This window comes from Sciurus vulgaris (assembly GCF_902686455.1).
Source record: "Sciurus vulgaris genome assembly, chromosome: 12".
NCBI classification, from domain to species: domain Eukaryota; kingdom Metazoa; phylum Chordata; class Mammalia; order Rodentia; family Sciuridae; genus Sciurus; species Sciurus vulgaris.
Window position 1 is genome coordinate 72373963 of NC_136473.1, and position 19017 is coordinate 72392979.

The window sequence follows — 19017 nt, forward strand, 5'->3', positions numbered from 1 at the left end:
AGGACATTAAGGTGCCATTTCTGTTGTCTACTGCTTTCTATTAATACTGTTGAGAAATAACGATACTCTTTTGAAGGCTTTCTTTTTCCTGCTTTTAAAATTTTCTCTGATTTTGTGTTTGGCAGTTTCACTATAAATTGTCTAGTTGTGAATTTCTTACCTTTAAACTATCTAGATTTTATTGGGCTTCTTGAATTAGAAGATTGGTGTCTTTCCACAGTTTTGGGAAATGGTTAGTCATAATTCCCTCAGATACTGCCACTGTCTCATTTGTCCTCTTAGAGCACCAATTAAATACTTGTTAGTTCTTCATTTCATCCTCCGTGTCCTTTATTGCCTTATTTTTCACCACTTTGTGCAGTGTTGCTGGATAATTTCTTCTTACTCACTTTTTAGTTTAATAAATGATCTCTTCAGCTTCTCTGAAGTCTTTTTAGATCTTTCTCTGCTAATTCTGTTTGTTCGTTGTCATAGAACCATTTTTCCTTGTAAACTTGGTTGTTTTGTTACTTTGAACTACTTATTTTTCTTGGAAAAGTACGTGTGAAAATTGTTTGAGGCCCAGAATGGAAGTGCATTTCTCTCAAGAAGATTTGCCTTTGCTTCTGTTGGGCAGAGAAATGAGATTGGTGGTAAATGCTGTGGAGAAAAACAAAGACAGGGAAAACGATTAGTGAGGGTAGAATATGGGGGTTGTAATTTCAAATAGGTGGTAAGGGAAGCTGACATTTGAACACACACTCAAAGGAAGAAATTCCAACATTGTGGGCCTCTTAAGGAAGAGCCATACCAGCAGAGAGAGCAGGAAAAAAGACCCTAAAGTAGGAGCATTCATGCGTATGAAGTCAGTGTGACTATAAATAAGGAGAAAGTAGTAGATGTTCTCAGGTAGGTGGTTGGAGGGAAGAGCTTTAAGCTCTTTATGCATGGGATGGATTGCCATTGGAAGATTTTGAGCAGAGAACATTATCTGACTTAAGTTTTAGAAGAATCTCTGGCTTAGCTGTATAGAAACTAAATTGTAGTGTAAAGACAAATGGGGAATGTTTAATAATAGTAAATACATAGAAAATACTGTGGTTACCTAAATTAGGGTGGTAGTGGGGGCTGTAGTGTAAAGTGGTAATATTATAAATTTTAAAGTCAACTGATGGATTTGCTGACATATCATATGCATAGTATAAGAAAAAGAAAAGTGGCTCTAAGGTTTTTGTCTTCAGCAAATAGAATCACCATGAACTTGAATGGATAAGACTCTGGGAGTCTCATTTCTTAAAGAGAAGATCAAAAGTTCACTTATGAACACTTATATAGTGTGTGAGGTGTGAGATATCCAAATGAAGACATCAAAGAAAGGACTCTGGAGTTAAGTGGACAGATGTAACTGAAGTAATAAATGTGAGACTCATCAGTTTATGGATGATATCTAAAGCCATGAGACTGAATGACTCCCCTAGGGAGAGAATATGACTAGAGATTTATAGAATGATGTGAAAAAGAACCAGCAAAGGTGAACCAATGATAAATAAGTCAGTGTAATATTATTTTATAGGGAGAAAACCTTGATCAGTCATACAAGATACTGTTAATTGTTTTCTCCCAAGATGAGAACTGATAGTTTCCCCTTGCATGTAGCAACATGAAGTCATTAATAACCTTCAGAAAACAGTTTTATTGGGCTGGGGAGATAGCTCAGTCGGTAGAGTGCTTCCCTTGCAATCACAAAGCTTTGAGTTAGATCCCCAGCACCGCAAAAAAAAAAAAAAAAAAAAAAAGAAAGAAAAGTTTTATTGGAGCATTCTGGGGAAAAGATTGATTTTGGAGAAAAATTGGAGGTTTAAGATAGTGTAGACAACCTTTTAAAAGGAGTTCTGCTCTAAAAAGGCAGAGGAATGAGAAGGTACTACTGAAGGATATGTTGTTTGTTTGCTGTTTGTTTTTAGCCTGGGAAGAGTACAACCTGGTTCATATTGATGGGAATGTCTGGGTGTGTGTGTGTGTGTGATGGCGGGGCTGGAGGGCGTACAAGAGCAATATCCTCGAGTAGGTGACACTGGATAGGGCCCAGCATACAAGTGGGTAGGCTCTGTTTACTTCACATAGTTACAGGAGGGAAAACAAAATACAGGCACTAATGTAGGTGAGTAGGTAGGGTGTGGTAAGAGTTTATAGAAAATCTCTTAATTCCTTTTGTTGTCAATCTTTATTTAATTAGGACACATATGATTATTAGGTGTGAATGAACCTTTTGAATATGATTTGTTACTTAGCATAATGCTTTTGGTATTCCTGTTGTTTGTAGCAGCAGTTTGTTCCTTATCATTGCTCAGTAGTATTCCAATGTGTGGGCATTTAACAGTTTGTTTACAGAGTTACAAGTTGATGGACATTTTGGTTGTTTCCAGTATTTTGTCCCTTAGGAATAAAACTGTTATCCTACATGTCTTTGACATCTCTTGGATAAATACCAAAAGCAGAATTGCTGGGTCGTATGGTAAGTGTATGTTTAACTTTGTTGAATTGTCTTAGTCCCTTTTGGGCTGCTTATAATAGAATACCACAAGCTAAGTAATGTTTTAACAATAAATAGAAATTTTACTTTTTTTTTTTAGTTGTGGAAACCAGGAAGTCCAAGATCAAGGGGCTGTCATTTAGTGAGGGCCTTCTTGCTACATCATCACATGGCAGCAGGACAAAGAAAGGGCAAGAGAGAGGCAAAAGAGGACACACTTGTTCTTTTATAAGAAACTCACTCCTGAGATATCAAACCTACTTCCACCATAACAGCATTAACCCACTTGTAAGAGCAGAGCACTCATAGCCTAATCAACTCTTAAAGCTACTTCTTAATACCATTACAATGGCGGTTAAAATTCAACATGAGCATGTGAGGGGACAGTCTAATCATAGCATTGCCAAACTCTTTTTCCAAAATGGCTATCCTATTTTACATACCTGCGAACAGTAAGAATTTTAATTTTGTATCCCTGCCAGCACTTTGTTTTTGTATGATTTTTTTTTTAAGCTTCTCTAATAGGTGTGTACTGGTGTCTCATTATGGTTTTAATTTACATTTCCCTAATGGCTAATTATGTTGAGGGTTTTTTTAGCCTTATTTGTTATCCATCTCACCTCTTTGATGAAGTGCCTATTGCAGTTTTTTAATTCATTTTGTTTTTTATCTTTTTATTGAGTTCTTTATGTATTTTGGATATAAATCTTTTTTCAGGAGTGTATTTTGCAAATATATCCTCCCAATATGAGCCTTTGATATAATGTCTTTTTGAAAAGTAGTTTTTAATTTTGATGAAATGCAGTTTGTATCAAATTTTTTCTTTTTTTATGGGCTGTGTTTTATATAAGAAAACTTTGCCTAACCCAAAGTTAAAAACATTTTCACTTTTGTATTCTTCTATATGCTTAATATTTGACTCTGTGTGATTCATTTTTAGGTGACTTTTTATATGGTACAAAGTAGGGATTGGGGTACATTTGAATAACAAAATGTTCTAGCACAATTTGTGGAGAAGACTATCTTAGCATCTTTGTTGAAAATAGATCTATTACTGGATTTCAGTTCTATTTCATTTGGCTAGATATCAATCCCTAAGCCAGTAGCACATTACCTTGACAACTGTAGCTTTAGGGTAACTCTTGGAATCAGGTAGTGTGAATCCTCTATCTTTGTATTTCTTTTTAAAAATCATTTTAGGTATTCTAGGTCCTATGCCTTTCCATGTTAGAATTAATTTGTCAATCTCTATTTTAAAACCTTGCTGGGATTCTGATTGATCTTTGCATTTATAGATCAGTTTAAAGAGAATTTGCATCTTTTTATTTATTTATTTATTTTAATTTTTTTTTTTTTTCCCAGTTGTAGATGAACACAATCCCTTTATTTTTATGTGGTGCTGAGGATAGAACCCAGGGCCTCACATGTGCTAGGCAAGTGCTCTACCCCTAATCCACAACTCTAGACCAAGAATTTACATCTTAATGAATTTACATCTTAATGATGTCTCTCTTCAGTTCTTCTTTAGTTTTTCATTAGTGGTTTTTAGTTTTCAGCATACAAATTTTTCACATATTCTTTTACATTTATTCCTAAGTATGTTGTGGATTTTAGTGCTGTTGTCAATGATTTTGTTTTTTTAGTTACCATGAGAGCACTTTTTACTTAATTTTGTTTCCACTTTTTTTTTATTGGTACATTATAGTTATTGATGGAATTTGTTGTTACCTATTTGCACATGCATACAACATACAATATAATTTGGCTAATATCATTCCCCAGCACTTCCCCCTTCCCTCCCTACATTTCACCCTTTGGTTCCTTTCCTCTAAGTACCTCCCTTTGATTTTTATTAGATCCATGCCCACCTTTGTTTTTCTTATTTCTCTGACTTTTGATATGAGAGAAAACAACCCTCAACCTTTTTAGTTTGACTTATTTTGCTTAACATGATGTTCTTGAGTTCCATCCATTTTCCTGTAAATGCCATAATTTCGCTTTTCTGTGTGACTGAATAAAACTCGTTTATTTATACCACATTTTCTTTATCCATTTACCCATTGATGGACACCTAGGTTGGTCCCATAGTTTGTCTATTGTGAGTATTCACTGCTGTAAACATGGGTGTGCTTGTATCATTGTAGTAAAATGACTTTAATTTTTCAGGGTAAATACTGAGAGTGGTATAACTGGATCATGGTGGTTCTATGCCTAGTCTTTTGAGGATCCTCCAGTATAAAAGTTTTCTTTTTGTCCACAACTTTTCTAGCTTTTTTTTTTTTTTTTTTTTTTTTTTGGTACAAGGGATTGACCTCTGGGGCACTCGACCACTGAGCCACATCCCTAGCCCTATTTTGTATTTTTATTTAGAGATGGTCTCTCACTAAGTTGGTTAGTGCCTCGCTTTTGCTGAGGCTGGTTTTGAACTCGTGATCCTCCTACCTCAGCTTCCCGAGCTGCTTGGATTATAGGCGTGCACCACCAGGCCCAACTAGTATTTGTATTCTTGTTGGCTGCCATTCTGACTGGTGTGAAATGAAATCTCAGTGTAATTTTCATTTGCATTTCCCTAATTGCTAATGATGTTGGCTGGGGAGATAGCTCAGTTGGTAGAGTGCTTGCCTTGCAAGCACAAGACCCAGGGTTCGAACCACAAAAAAAAAAAAAAAAAGAAGCTAATGATGTTGAACATTTTTTAATTTATTTATTGGCCATTTGAATTTCTTTTTTTTTTTTTTTTTTTTTTTTTTAAGAAGTGTGTTTAATTCATTTGCTCATTGATTGAGTTATTTGATATTTTGGTGTAAAGGTAAAATTTTGAGCTCTTTGTTTTCGAGATATTAATCCTCTGTCAGAAGAGTAGCTAGCAAAGATTTTCTTCCATTCTGAGAATTCTCTCTTCCTATTCTTAATTGTTTCCTTTGCTCTGTGGAAGCTTTTTAATTTGATGCTCTCCTATATTTATTAACTCTTGACATTATTTCCTGAGTTTTAGGGGTCCTGTTGAGAAAGTCTTTGCCTGTGCCTTAAAGTCAGAATGTTAATACTATGATTTCTTCTAGGAGTTACATTGATTCTGCTTTAATTTCTTGGTCTTTGATTATTTTGGGTTGATTTTTTTGCAGGATGAGAGATAGGGGTCTACTTTTATTCTTCTACATATGAATAACCAGTTTTCCCAGTGCCATGTGTTAAAAAGTTTGTCTTTTCTCCAGGGTATGTTTTGTCACTATCAGGTGACCATCTTTGGTCTATGTGTCTGTTTTTATGCCAGTACCATGTAGTTTTTGTTACTGTTGCTCTGTAGTATAATTTGAAGATACATATTATGATGCCTCCAGCATTGCTTTTTTGGCTTAGAATTGCTTTGGCTAGTCTGAGTCTTTTATTCTTCTAAGTGAATTTTAGGACTATTTTTTTCTAGTTATGTGAAGAATGTCATTGTTATTTTGATGGGGATTGCACTGAATCTGTATATTGCTTTTGGTAGTACGACCATTTTAACAATATTAATTCTGCCTATCTATGAACATGGGAGATCTTTCCATCTTCTGAGGTATTCTTCAGTTTCTTTCTTCAGTGTTCTATAGTTTCCATTATAGAGGTCTTTCACCATCTTTGTTAGAATTATTCCTAGGGTACTTTATTTTGGTTTTGGTTTTTAATTACTTCTTGATCCTGGAATTAGTTTAAATAAAGTTTTCTACTTTTGAAGTGACTAATTTTTTATATTGTTGGTGGAATTACTGTTGCTAGCCTTTTGTTATTAATTCCTAATTTTAAAGGTTTTTTGTAGCCCAATGTAGGATCACATTTTGTAAATAATTTATAGGATTTAAAAGAAGCTATATTTTTTTGTATGGCATATTGAATCTACTTTATTGATGATATGCTCAGTTATACTGTTGTATACAATTTTCTATCACTGTGGCAAAATACTTGAGCTAATCAATTTATTAAAAGAAAAGGTTTATTTTGGTTCACAGTTCAAGCTCATGGTTAATTGGCTTCATTGCTTTGAAGCCTGTGACAAATCAGAACATTGTGGCAGGGAGCATGTGGTGGAACAATGATTCCTACCTCATGGCAGGAAATAGAGAGAAAGAGGAAGAGGCTAGACTCCTCATGTTTTCTTCAAGGTCATACCCATAAGACCTCATTGCCTATAGTCCCCACCTCTTAAATGTTTCACCACCTCCCAAGAGCACCAAGCTGAGGACCAAGTCTTTAACACATGGGCCTTTGGGGAATATTCCAGATCCAAATTATAGCAACTATATTTTAAATTATTTTTTTTTTCTCTCTTCCAGTAAATGAAATTTTCTTAGTCATAAGTTTTCAGTACAATTTGTATCTGTCTTAATTTATTTGGGCTACTCTAAGAAAACATCATAATCAGGGTAGCTTAAAAACAACAGAAATTTATTTCTCTCAATTCTGGAGGCTGTGAAATCCAAATTATAGCACTGATAACAGATATAGTGTCTGTTGAGGGACTGGTTTCTGGCTTCTAGCCATGTCTAGCACAGTGAAAGTGCTGACCACCATTCCTCATACTTCTTTTTATAGGGGTATTAATCCCATTCATGAGGATTTCTCCCTTAGGACCTAATCACTTCCCAGAGGTTCCATCTTCTAAATCCTAACGTTGGAAGTTAAGCTTTCATCATATAAATTTGGGGAGAATACAAACATTCAGGGCATAAATATACCTTGTAATTTAAAAATCTTAGTGCTATCTTCTTCCACAAATATAACTTTAATAAGTATAAAAGATTCCTCTGTCCTACTTAGAACTTTGTTTTCAAATTATTTATGTTGTTATTATTGCCGCTTGTTTCTTTTTCTTTTCATGTCTCTCAAGTCTTTGCCAATTTTATTTTCCTCAGTCTTTCTGTCATTTAACTGTGATCCTTTTAGTTTTAGGTAGGTTTACGTCTTTTGACTTAAATCCAAGTCTTTTAAGAATGACTTATCTTATTTATATTTATTATTATTAAAACATCTTATTTATATTTATTTGTGTAACAGGTTTTCTTCTATCTCATTTTTTGCTGTTTGTAATTGTTTCCTTTGTTCATTGCTTTTCTCTTCTCTTTTGATCGTTTCTTTGTTCCTTTTTTCAAGTGAATGAACACACATTTTAACATGCTAATTAAACTTACTATGTTAGCTTTACCTATCTCTATATTCAGTATATAAATATAAGAACCTATGCATCTCTATTAACATTAAGAATGAAGTTTAGATGGGCACGGTAGTGCACACCTGTAACCCCAGCGGCTTGGGAGGCTGAGGCAGGAGAATCACAAGTTCAATGCCAGCCTCAATAAAAGTGAGGAAAAGTGAGGCCCTAAGCAACTGAGTGAGACCCTGTCTCTAAATACAGTACAAAATATGGCTGGGGATGTGGCTTAGTGGTCAAGTGCCCCTGAGTTCAATTCCTGGTACCAAAAAAAAAAAAAAAATGAAAGAAATAAAGAAAGAAAAGTTTGGTGGTTGAAATGTTACAAATTTTAATAGGCTTAAATTCTCCTTTTTCAACTTCCTTATTAAAATACTCTGAAATTTAATTTCCACACCTTTTTTTTAATACTGCCAAGTTTCTTTTTTATAATCTTTTCATAATATTCACATTGAATTTCAGAACCACATTGATTTTTTTTTTTTTTTTTTTTTTAATTTGTGGTGCTGGGATTTGAACCTAGGGCCTTGTGCTTGCAAGGCGAGCACTCTACCAACTGAGCTATATCCCCAGCCTTTGATGGTATTTTTAAATGTAATACTTTGTTGATTCCACAGCTATTTCTTCATTTTTTATGCCACATCTTCCTGTATCTTGAGATTTTTAATCTGATTTATCTTGTGGGTTTTTTATTTGGTTATTTTTTTATTGAATATATGGGTTTTTTTTTTTATTGTTTGTTTCTCCTATGAAGATTTTTTTCCCATTGTAGCAAAAACACTAGTGTATTGATTTTAATTAAATGGATATAGTCAAATAACATTTTTAAAGAGGGAGATTTATTTTTGAAAATGCTGAAATATATCAAGAGAACAGTTGTAATGATTTAAGCTTTATATATAATAATTTATTGATTTTAAATTTGAATTTTACTCTTAATTACCAACTTTTAGGACTTCTTTCCGTCCTTCCCTGCCTCTTTCCTTTCTTCCTCCCTCTCAGCTAATCTTAATCGTTGCTAATTGATTTTGAGTTTTGGTATTTCAAGATCAAATTGTGTCCATTTCATTGCTGCTTTTATTGGTTTATTGCTAGTTTTATAAATTCCATGTGGAATCACATATCATAAAACAGAAGACTTTCATTCTGAGTGTTTTAAAAGCCTGAAGGAAGAAGGGACCTAAATGAAGCCTCAAGTATTATGTATTATTATTTTACAGTATTCTGTATTAGTTTACAATATTCTGATTCTATAGTCTTTATCTGAAGGGGATATTAATGCTGCTTCTGTCACAAAGCAAAAGATTATTTGTTCTGGATATTCTCGAAGACATTATTTTTGGCATTATCTCTCTTGAGAGTTTCTGATTTATACCTTACCCAATACTAAGAGAAATGACAGGGCTGGGGATATAGCTCAGTTGGTATAGTGTTTGCCTTGCAAGTACAAGGCCATGGGTTCAAGCCCCAGCAGCATTAAAAAAAAAAGAGAGAGAGAGAGAAATGACAAGTTAAGCCTGAAAATTAGTCTTTGAATAATCATTTTCTTTGTGGTTAATAGAATGTAAACATAGAAAATTCAGAAGTACTGTGTCTCTGAAAGAATAATTTCAAACATACATATATACATATATTTGGGGGGGGGTATTTATTTATTTATTTATTTATTTAAAGATTACAGGCTTCTTTTTACCCTTTTCTGGAACGCATCCCTGGTGGCAAGTCTCATTCCAGGGTAGAGAAGCAGCCCCTGCTTATAGACTGACCCAGAAAACAGTAATTCAGGCCAGGGCTTCTGGTTGAGCAGTGAGTAAAGCCAACAGAGACAGAAATTCAAATTAGGTAGTCCATGAGGAAGGCAGTAGTGGTGAGAAAGGGGACTCCATTTGAAGACACAGTCTTTCCTTTTTGTTGATGTGAAAAATGGTCCTAGTAGAAATAATTGTGTAATAGGTAATGTCCTTGAAACAGAAATTTGAATAAGATTTTGTCATTGAAGTATGATTGATATGCCTCTTGAGCACTTCATCATTTGCTCTGTTAAGCTCACTTACTTGAATCAGTGAATCTTTAAATAAATCAGTAGGTATTTGCGGAGATCATTTTTAGATACCCAGTAGTGTGTTACATGACAGAAATAAGATAACATTGTAAATAATGTTATCATAAGATTTTCTAATGTTTTGTTCAGTTTTTCAAATGTTAAAATTTCTTTTTAAAAATTATCATCTTACATAAAATGTCTCATTCACCTTCCTGATAATCACAAAAGGCTAAATGTCAGTTATACACCAAGTAGTGACAGACATAATTTTGACACATAAATTCAGGATATAGTCCCTAACTTCTGGGGCTGTTTGGTTGAAGATTTTAGTTCTAACCCACAAGCTAATTAACAGTACAAGGCAGGATAGTTTAGGTAAAAAATGAATAAATGGGAATGACCTAAGTATTTGAATAAATAAATAGCATTAACTAATAAATACTTTTCTTTTTTGGATTTTTATTGGTTAAGTATACATATAGTAGTGGGAGTCATTTTTACATACTTGTGCATGCATACAATATGAAAATATAATTTGACCAATTTCTTGTAAAAGTGCCTGTTTTTTGTTTGTTTGGTTTTGGTACTGGAAATTGAACCCAGGGGCACTTTCATACTGAGCTGTATCTCTAGCTCTTTTTATTTTTTTATTTTGAGATACGGTCTCACAGAGTTGTTTAGGGCCTCACTCAGTTGCTGAAGCTGGTCTTGAACTTGGATCCTCCTGCCTCAGCCTCCCAAGCATTGTGATTACAGGCATGTACCACGATGCCCTGCAAAAAGTGCTTTCTTTTGAACTTCAAGAAACAGCGGGGGCTGGAGAGATAGCTCAGTTGGTAGAGTGCTTGCCTTGTAAGCACAAGGCCCTGGGTTCAATCCCCAGCACCCCCCCCCCCCAAAAAAAAAAAAAAAAGAAACAGCATTTGTAACTGCTTTATTTCTTCATCCCCTACTGTTCCTTTTATACATTTGCCTTTAGATGTGTTCTTAAGCTAAAACCAGAGACTTTTTCTTCTCTTCTTATCATCTTGTATTTTTGATACGTGTGACACTGTCAATCTGTCCCTTCTTTTGGCTTCTTTGGCATTTAACTATCTTCATTCATTCTTTATACTTTAAGCTGTATCTTCTCTGTATTTCTCACTGCCCATTCTCCTCCAAGTTGAGTTCTTGGCCTGCTTTCTTCCATTTATTCTTTGTCATTCTGATGACCTCTTGTAAGGCCAGTTTGTGGATCCTCCAACCATTTACTTAGTCCTTTTAGCTCAGCTCCTCCATTGCTCTCTAATATATAGTAACTTGTATGGGTTGCAAAGTGCTTTGACTTTCAGTGACTATTTAAAAATCTTACAGACAATAGATGCCCCCACTTAAGTTTAATTCAAATTTTTTATGCCAATGCATTCATGTAGTCAAAATTCCAAAACTACAAAACAGAAAATGAAATATTTCTCACCTATTCTGCCATCCATACAGCATTTTTACCCAGTGGCCATCAAAGTCTCTGTTGCCTATTTTTTGCAGATATTTTATAAGAAAACCAATGATTCAAAAAAAAAGCAATTCTTACATTTACCCTATTTTACAGACAAGGAAGTTGAGACTCAAAGATTTCAGTAATTGGCTCTAATCAAAGAGATGGCAAATGGCAGAGCCAGAATTCTGATGTGAGTCTTCCAACTAAAAATATGCTATATCTTGGTTTCCAAATGCCTGATGAATATTTCTTCTTAGACTTCATATCTTATTTTCTGACATTCCTCTAAAATTGGCTTACTCCATAAATTTTTAGTCTTTGTAAATAGAATCAACATTATCTGGTCACCAGATTTGAAATTTGTCTGAGTGCTGCTTGTTCTTTCTGTTTTATATAATCTCTTTTAAATGTCTCATACTAGCTGGGGATTTGGTGCAGTGGTAGAGTATTTGCTTGCATGCACAAGGCCCTCAGTTCCATCTCTGGCATCACAAGAAAAAAAAAGCGAAATATCTCATACTCATCTTCTAATCTTCATTCCTACTACCTACCAAACTTTAGGTCATCTTCACTACCTGCTGGAATTACCGCCATAGTCTGTAGGTTGACCTCATTAACTTTCAATTCTCTTGTGAACTTATGTTGTTTTCCATTGCCAGAATACTGTGCCCTGATTCTGTCATTATTCCTCTCTGTGGCTTCCTTTTAATCCTTTTTCATCAAGCTGAAGTTACTGTGCCTAACATTCAAGGCCCTCTTTAATCTGACTTAATTTTCCGTCTCTCTCTTAATTTCCATCCATTTTGTGGTTTCTAATGGACCACAAATAAACAGTCCATATTCTGGCCTATTTGTCAGAGATATTGTTTGTATTACCTAGACTGTCTTCCTCTTCCTTTATTACAAATCTCCTGCATCTTCAAGGTCTATTTCCATTCCTTCCTTGATGTTTTTTTATTGCTGCTGCTATTTTTGTTGTTAATTAGGTTTTTCTTTGAATTGGAAAATATACTGCACATGACAAATTCCTAGTTTAAAGGCTTATAGTAAGTAAAATATGTTTGTCTTCCAACTCTTCCCAAAATTGTCTTCTGCAGAGATGATCACTGTTAACTAGTGTTTTTTTTTTTTGTATGTATATCCTTTCTAATCTTACTCATCCATATGCAAGGATTTATACATCCTTTTTTTATGTGTGTAAATGAAATGAAAATATACTACATGCATGTTCTAAGTCTTTTGCCACTTAATGTATCTTGGCAATTGTCTGGTATTAACAGGTAGAGTATTGCCTTCTTTGACTTACATAGTATTGCCTTTATACTACCAGTCTCCCATTAAATGGGTGTTTTAAGTTGCTTCTTTCATTAATTTATACTGTTACTGTTAACATTGCTACATTAACTTTTGTATAGGTCTGTAATTCCAGTGACTGGGGAGACTGAGACAGGAGAATTGAAAGTTTGAGGCCAGCGTCAGCAATACAGCAAGACCCTAAGCAACTTAATGAGACCCTGTTTGAAAAAAAAAGGTGGGGGGGATACAGAGGATGAGGATGAAGAGGTAGCTCAGTGGTAAAAGTACCCCGGAGTTCAATCCCCAGTACTTAAAAAAAAAAGAGAGAAAGAAATCACCTTTGTGAACATAATTTTTCAGAATTACTGGGTTCATTAATATATATTTTTAAACTTTTGAGAGTTAATGTCAGTTATCCATCAGTACAGTTTACACCATTTCACCCTCTATCAGTAATGTGTGAGAGTACCTACTTCCTCATACTTTTCAGTGTTGGGCAGTGTTCATCCATCAAATAGGTGAAAAGCAATACTTCCGTTAGTTTAAATTTTTGAAAATATGAATTAGGTTAAACATCTTATTTTTAAAGCCTTTGTATAAATTATTTCTGTGAATTACTGATTTTTATTGGGTTTTGCCTATTTATTAATAAGAACTTTTGTGTTTATTGATCTTGTGTAATAAAATTTTTTTTTCAGTTTTGTCAGTTATCTTTTTACTTTTTGTTTTTCCATGTTAACTCCTACGCTTTTTTACAATTCTGGTTTTTTTTTTTTTAATTAAACATGAACAAACAGATTTAGTTTTATTTTTACCCAGGTGATTGGCCAATCGTGGCAAATTTATTTAATGATCCTTCTGATTTGAAATGCCATTATCATATATTAAATCCTAAAATATTCAAATCTGTTGCTTTTCAGAATTTTTCTGGATATTTTCTGATTTTTATTTTTCCATGTGCTCTTTGGAATCAGATTATCTAAATCTCTCAAAAATTTTGTTGGTATTTTTATTGGAATCTTAGTAAACTTTTGTTTAATTTAACCCCTTCCAACATTTTATCTTTAATTTTCTTCTAGACTTTTAAGTTTTGCTCATTTCCTGAAACTCTGCCTTTGTGGGAGAATGGAATTAGCTTCATGTAACCAGAAAATTGTTCAACTATATTACATATAGTCATATTATACAGACTCCTATCACACAGGATGAGGCAAGAATCACTGTGCTATGAGCACATATCCATAATTAACTGCAGTAAAAGGAAAACTAACATTTTGTTTTTGGTTGATACTCAGACAAGTACAGTCAGGAATAGAGTAAATGACCAGAAATGAAGGATAGTTCTACACATTTAAAAATGAGATAGAGTGCCACATACTCTATTTTTTTTTAAATAGACTTTTATAAAATAAGTATGGTGGAAGTTTTGAAACAGTTTACATTTATAGAAAATTTGAGAAAATAGTAAACATACACCACACCCAGTTTCCCCTATTGTTGACATTTTATAGACATATGGTACATTTGTTATAAAAGAACAAATACTGATACGTTATTATTACTAACAAAGTATATTTTTTATTTAAGTTTTTTTATTTTTTACTTAGTGTCCTTTTTCTGTTCCAGAATATTACATTGCATTTAGTTATCTTTTCTTCTTAGGCTCCTCTAAGGACTTTGGCTGTTTGACCTAAGTTTTTTTATCTTGGAAAAAAAGACGTTTATGTGTAATTTTTCTAAAAGCTAGAATATATAAGTGGAGTTGATAGTTTAGAGGTAAATTGATGTTTTAAATTCTGTGTTCTTTTCTCTTCACATTTTAGGCACTCTGTGAATGTGCTCTCCAGACTCCTTATGACAGCTTAAAGCTGGGGATGTTGTCTGTTCTTTCCACACTATCAGGGACCATTGCTATCAAACAGTACTTTAGTTTAGCTCCAGGTAAGAAAGAGATAATGTGCTAATTCCTTTATCTGTGTTTATGTCTCAAGTTGTTTCCTCTATGAAACTTTAAATCTGGGAAGGTTTCAGTATCATACTCCTTTGTATGCTACTGATTTATTTGAAAATGGTTTCTTAACTAATGTTTACAATAATAAAATCTTGCCTTCTTCATCGTAACTTCCAGATACAACTTATCTAATTTGTCCCTTTTTTTAATTATATGTGAGTGAAACAGTGTTTTTGAGGATGCCTAAAATAGCTGATTTGCTTTTATATCTCGGACTCAAAATGCCCTTCAATTTAAGTACATTTCAAAGGCCAAGTGGTAGTGAATTTTAAAAGCAAATGTCATATGCTTCTTTGTAGGAATAAATTATATCTCTGAAAAATGATTAAAACTTTATTGCTGCCAGGCATGGTGATACATACCTGTAATCCCAGTGGCTCAGGAGGCTAAGGCAGGAAGATCATGAGTTCAAACCCAGCCAGCTAAAGCAAGGCACCAAGCAGCTCAGTGAGAACCTGTCTCTAAATAAAATACAAAAATAGGGCTGGGGATGTGGCTCAGTGTTCAAGTGCCCCTGAGTTCAATCCCTGGTACCAAAACAAAACAAACAAGAAAAAAACTTTATTTCAGTTCAGTAATGCTTTCTTAGTTGCTTATTCAAAATGATTAGCTCTGAAACACCTTCATTAATACTCAGTGAGGAGCTTCCTTACCTAACAGGCTTAAGGCTAAAGTTCTTTATGGTTTGCTTCCTTTTCTAGTCAGTTAATTTGAACTGAAATAATTTAAAAAACTGTGACATGTATTTATTTGTCATTCTTATGGCTACATATGAGTCTTACTAGGAAGACATAAAAGTCTTACTAGGAAGCTAAAAAGACCTGATATTCTATTGCTGTGCCTCCCTTAACAGTTTATATGCACATTTGTGGCCTGAATTTAATTATTTCATGCCACAGACTAAATTGGGAGCGATAGTAAGAAGTAGAGATGAAGGAGATACAGCAATGTACAGAGTAGTATCCAATTTCCGGAATGTACTGTAGCAGTGAATGTGTGCCATATCTGGAACCTGTGATAGCCATATAAACTGTAACATCAAGTAATCAGTATAAGGGTGACATTGTCTTTATTGAGCTGACTCTGTATATTGCTTTTTGGGCTGTGTTCTTGGTTGCTCTCTGCTGTTCCCTTTTTCCTGTCCATTTGCTGACCTTAGTATTCCAACCTTTCCAGTAATTCTATGAGGTACTCTCTGTCAGTTTTCTATATAAGAAATCATCCTAGAACTTGGTTTAAAATCTTGACCATTTTATTTGCTCTGATTCTGTGAATCACCTTTTAGCTGACTGAACTCAGTGGGGCAGGTCTCTCGTGAGGTCACTCATATGACTACAGTCATTAGGAGCCTTAACCAGGACTGGATGGTCAAAATGGCTTCATTCACAGTCAAGTTGTTGAAAGACTTTCAGCTGAGGTATCTTTGTTCTCCTCCACATAACTCTTGTTTTCAGGGAGCTAGCTGCAAGCTACCACTATGCAAGCACTTTACAATCTTTTGTTGCATCATGTTTTCTAGTATCTTATTAGAAAAGTCATGTGGCCAAGCCCAAATACAGGGAGAGACACATAGCTCTTGATGCAAGAAATTAGAAATTCACGTGGCAAAGGATCGTTCCCACACGGGATAGGAGAGATTTTCATAGCCTTTTTTATAAACAACCTGTCATATACCTGGTGTGCTTTCACTTGTGTTATTTTTGTAAATAAACCATCCAGTCTCAGTTTCTTAGCTTAAAGTTAACATCCTTGACTAACATCACATTTTGAAAGAGTTATGATAGGCAAAATCTTATAATTTATAAGAACCTTCTCATACAAGTACCCTTTCAAATGAGGCACCTGTAGGGGAGTATTAAAACAGACTCACAAAGGTTCAAAGGTGTATCCAAAGTCACATACACATCAAGCACCTGAGCCTAGGCCTGAACCCAACTGTCCTGACTCAGGATTCTTTTTTTAATACCAACTGACCTGGATATATCATGAACTTTTCTATATTTTTTGATTCCAGGGACATTTATAAGCATTTGTGTCAGTTTATAATAGTCAAGTGCTTTTCAAGCTAAATATTGGTCTTTTATTAAAGATTATTAAAATGTAGTTTGTGTATGAAAATTATCAAAATACATGGTATGAAACAGTCTTCATGATGTAATACTTAAAAAGAGTTGTAAGGTGCAGGAGAGAAGAATGGGGGAACTTTAGATTATGTAGAAGGAAATGAGAGGTGGGGTATGAAAAATGTGGAATGTGACAGGCATCATTACCCTATGTACATGTATGATTACACGAATGGTATGAATCTACGTTGTGTACAACCATAGAAACAAAATGATGTACCCCATTTGTGTATAATGAATCAAAATGCAGTCTGTAAAAAATGAAAAAATCATTTTAAAAACAAATGAAAAAGAAAGGAATAAATATGTTTGCAAATAACACCTAAGAAATTGGTAGCATTAGGTGGATGAGGGAGACTTTTCTCACTAACCTTTTTCTACTATTTGTTGTGCCTTTGGAACTATGTGATTTTAATCTTAGAAAATTATTTCTAAATAAATCAATTAAAATAATAATCTTATTCCTTAAAATGTTAATAGTAAATTCATGCTAATTTGTGGGATTTGGTAAGATTTTTGTTTTCTTCTTTGAATTTCCCTGCCTTTTTCCAAGTTTTTCTTGGTGATTATTAATAAGGAGAAAAAGAAAAAAGCAAGTTATAAAACATGTTTTTACATTTATAGATGAGTTTGCATTATCTATATCACATGAGCAGGAAAAAATGGAGAAAATGCAATTTCCATAATTAAAATGTTTTGCCTATCTTAAAAACACAGGCTTTTACAAAACTAAGCTAATATTTTTATGTTAAACCAGAAATCAATAAGGTGACCGTATGTCTTACACTGTGTACGGTAATCTTGGTTTATACTTGTTGTAACTAATTATTAATAGTGTCCCTGTCAATCTCAAAAAACATGGTCACCTTTGGTATGAGAGATGAGGTTGAAGTTGACAAGAGTCATGGAGAAATAAGCAGAGGAAAGGAAGTCAGAAATGATAAATTCTTCTAATAAGATGAACAAGCTTAAATCTCCTGATTCCTCTTGAAGCTCACCCAGTTAGAACTGAGAGTTTCTCTCCTATAAATTAAAATAGTCACAACTCAAGCCTCCATTGCAGAATTTCAAATGTGAATTTTAAAAGTTGCTGCAATCTGTAGCATAGAACTTAAGATACAGAGCACAAGAGTAGGACATAAGTAACAAAAAGTCCTTGATGGCAAGCTACTTAATATCTTTGACTTCTATAAAAATAGGTTATTGAATCAAGTGATCCCAGAATTTCCCAGCTCTGTAATTAGAAATTCCTATATTTGCTATATTCAAGGAGTGGTTTTATCTGACAAGAAGCCTACAATGACATCCATTTTAATCCAGTTCCTTTACAGTTCCCAGGATACCATCTGTAGTTGTTTTGGATTTTACACTTTTTCTGTCAATTTTTATTAATATTTTTATGGAAGAGTCCTATATTGATTTTAGATCTTAGACATTACTTAACTATCAGCACATACCTAAAGTACCTTGATAAGGGAAAGAGAAATGGTAGCATAGGTTGATAGTGGGGTCAAGGTAAAAATTTTTGTCAAGTTTATTGTTAGAGATTTTCTTATAAAACTTAAGAAAACTGAACCTATAAACTGAACTGCTTTTGAACTATATGAATGAATTATAATCTGTCTTGCTTTTTTCAACTTGTTCAGGAAATGTGGGTTCTTCCCCCAGATCTTCTGATTTAGTCAAATTAGCCCAAGAGTGCTGTTACCATAACAACAGGGGCATCGCAGCTCATGGAGTAAGAGTCCTAACGAATATAACTGTTTCTTGTCAAGAAAAGGGTAAGTTTTGGGGGCTGGGGTTGTAGCTCAGTGGTAGAGTGCTTGCCTAGCATGTGTGAGGCACTGGGTTGGATCTTCAGCACCACATTAAAATAAATAACATGAAGGTATTGTGTTCATCTACAACTTAAAAAAAAATATATATTAAAAAGGGTAAGTTTGGTCAGGATTGATACTTATGTATAATTTTGGATTAGAGCTCGGGCAGAATTCTGTGTGTTTGGTTTTTTAATACCTTATTGTTTTTAGCTTGCGTGCTTTGATCTGTAGTTGCTTCTTTTAAAGTGTTCTTAGAGCAGGCTTCTCAATGCTACTTAGTCCTTGTGAAAAATAATACAAATTTGAGGACCTTGATACTGGGATTGTGAAATTGAAAAGTTTTAGGAGGCCCAGGCGCAGTGGCACACCACCTGTAATTCCAGCAACTCAGGAGGCTAAGGCAGGAAGATCACAAATTTGAGATCAAATTTGCCTCAGCAATTCAGGAAGTCCTAAGCAACTTGGTGAGACCCTGTCTCAAAATAAAAAATAAAAAGGAGTAGGGATGTAGCTCAGTGGCAAAGCACCCGTGGGTTCAATCCCCAGTAC

General features: G+C 34.2%; 1 protein-coding gene across 1 annotated transcript in view; it reads left to right on the forward strand.

Moving 5' to 3' along the window:
• The window catches only part of INTS7 (integrator complex subunit 7), a 74073-nt gene that overhangs the window by 28898 nt on the left and 26158 nt on the right, over positions 1–19017 (forward strand). Inside the window, 2 exon segments of the mRNA XM_079107505.1 lie at positions 14338–14455; positions 18286–18429. Of these exon segments, the coding sequence (XP_078963631.1) occupies positions 14338–14455; positions 18286–18429 (262 nt within the window).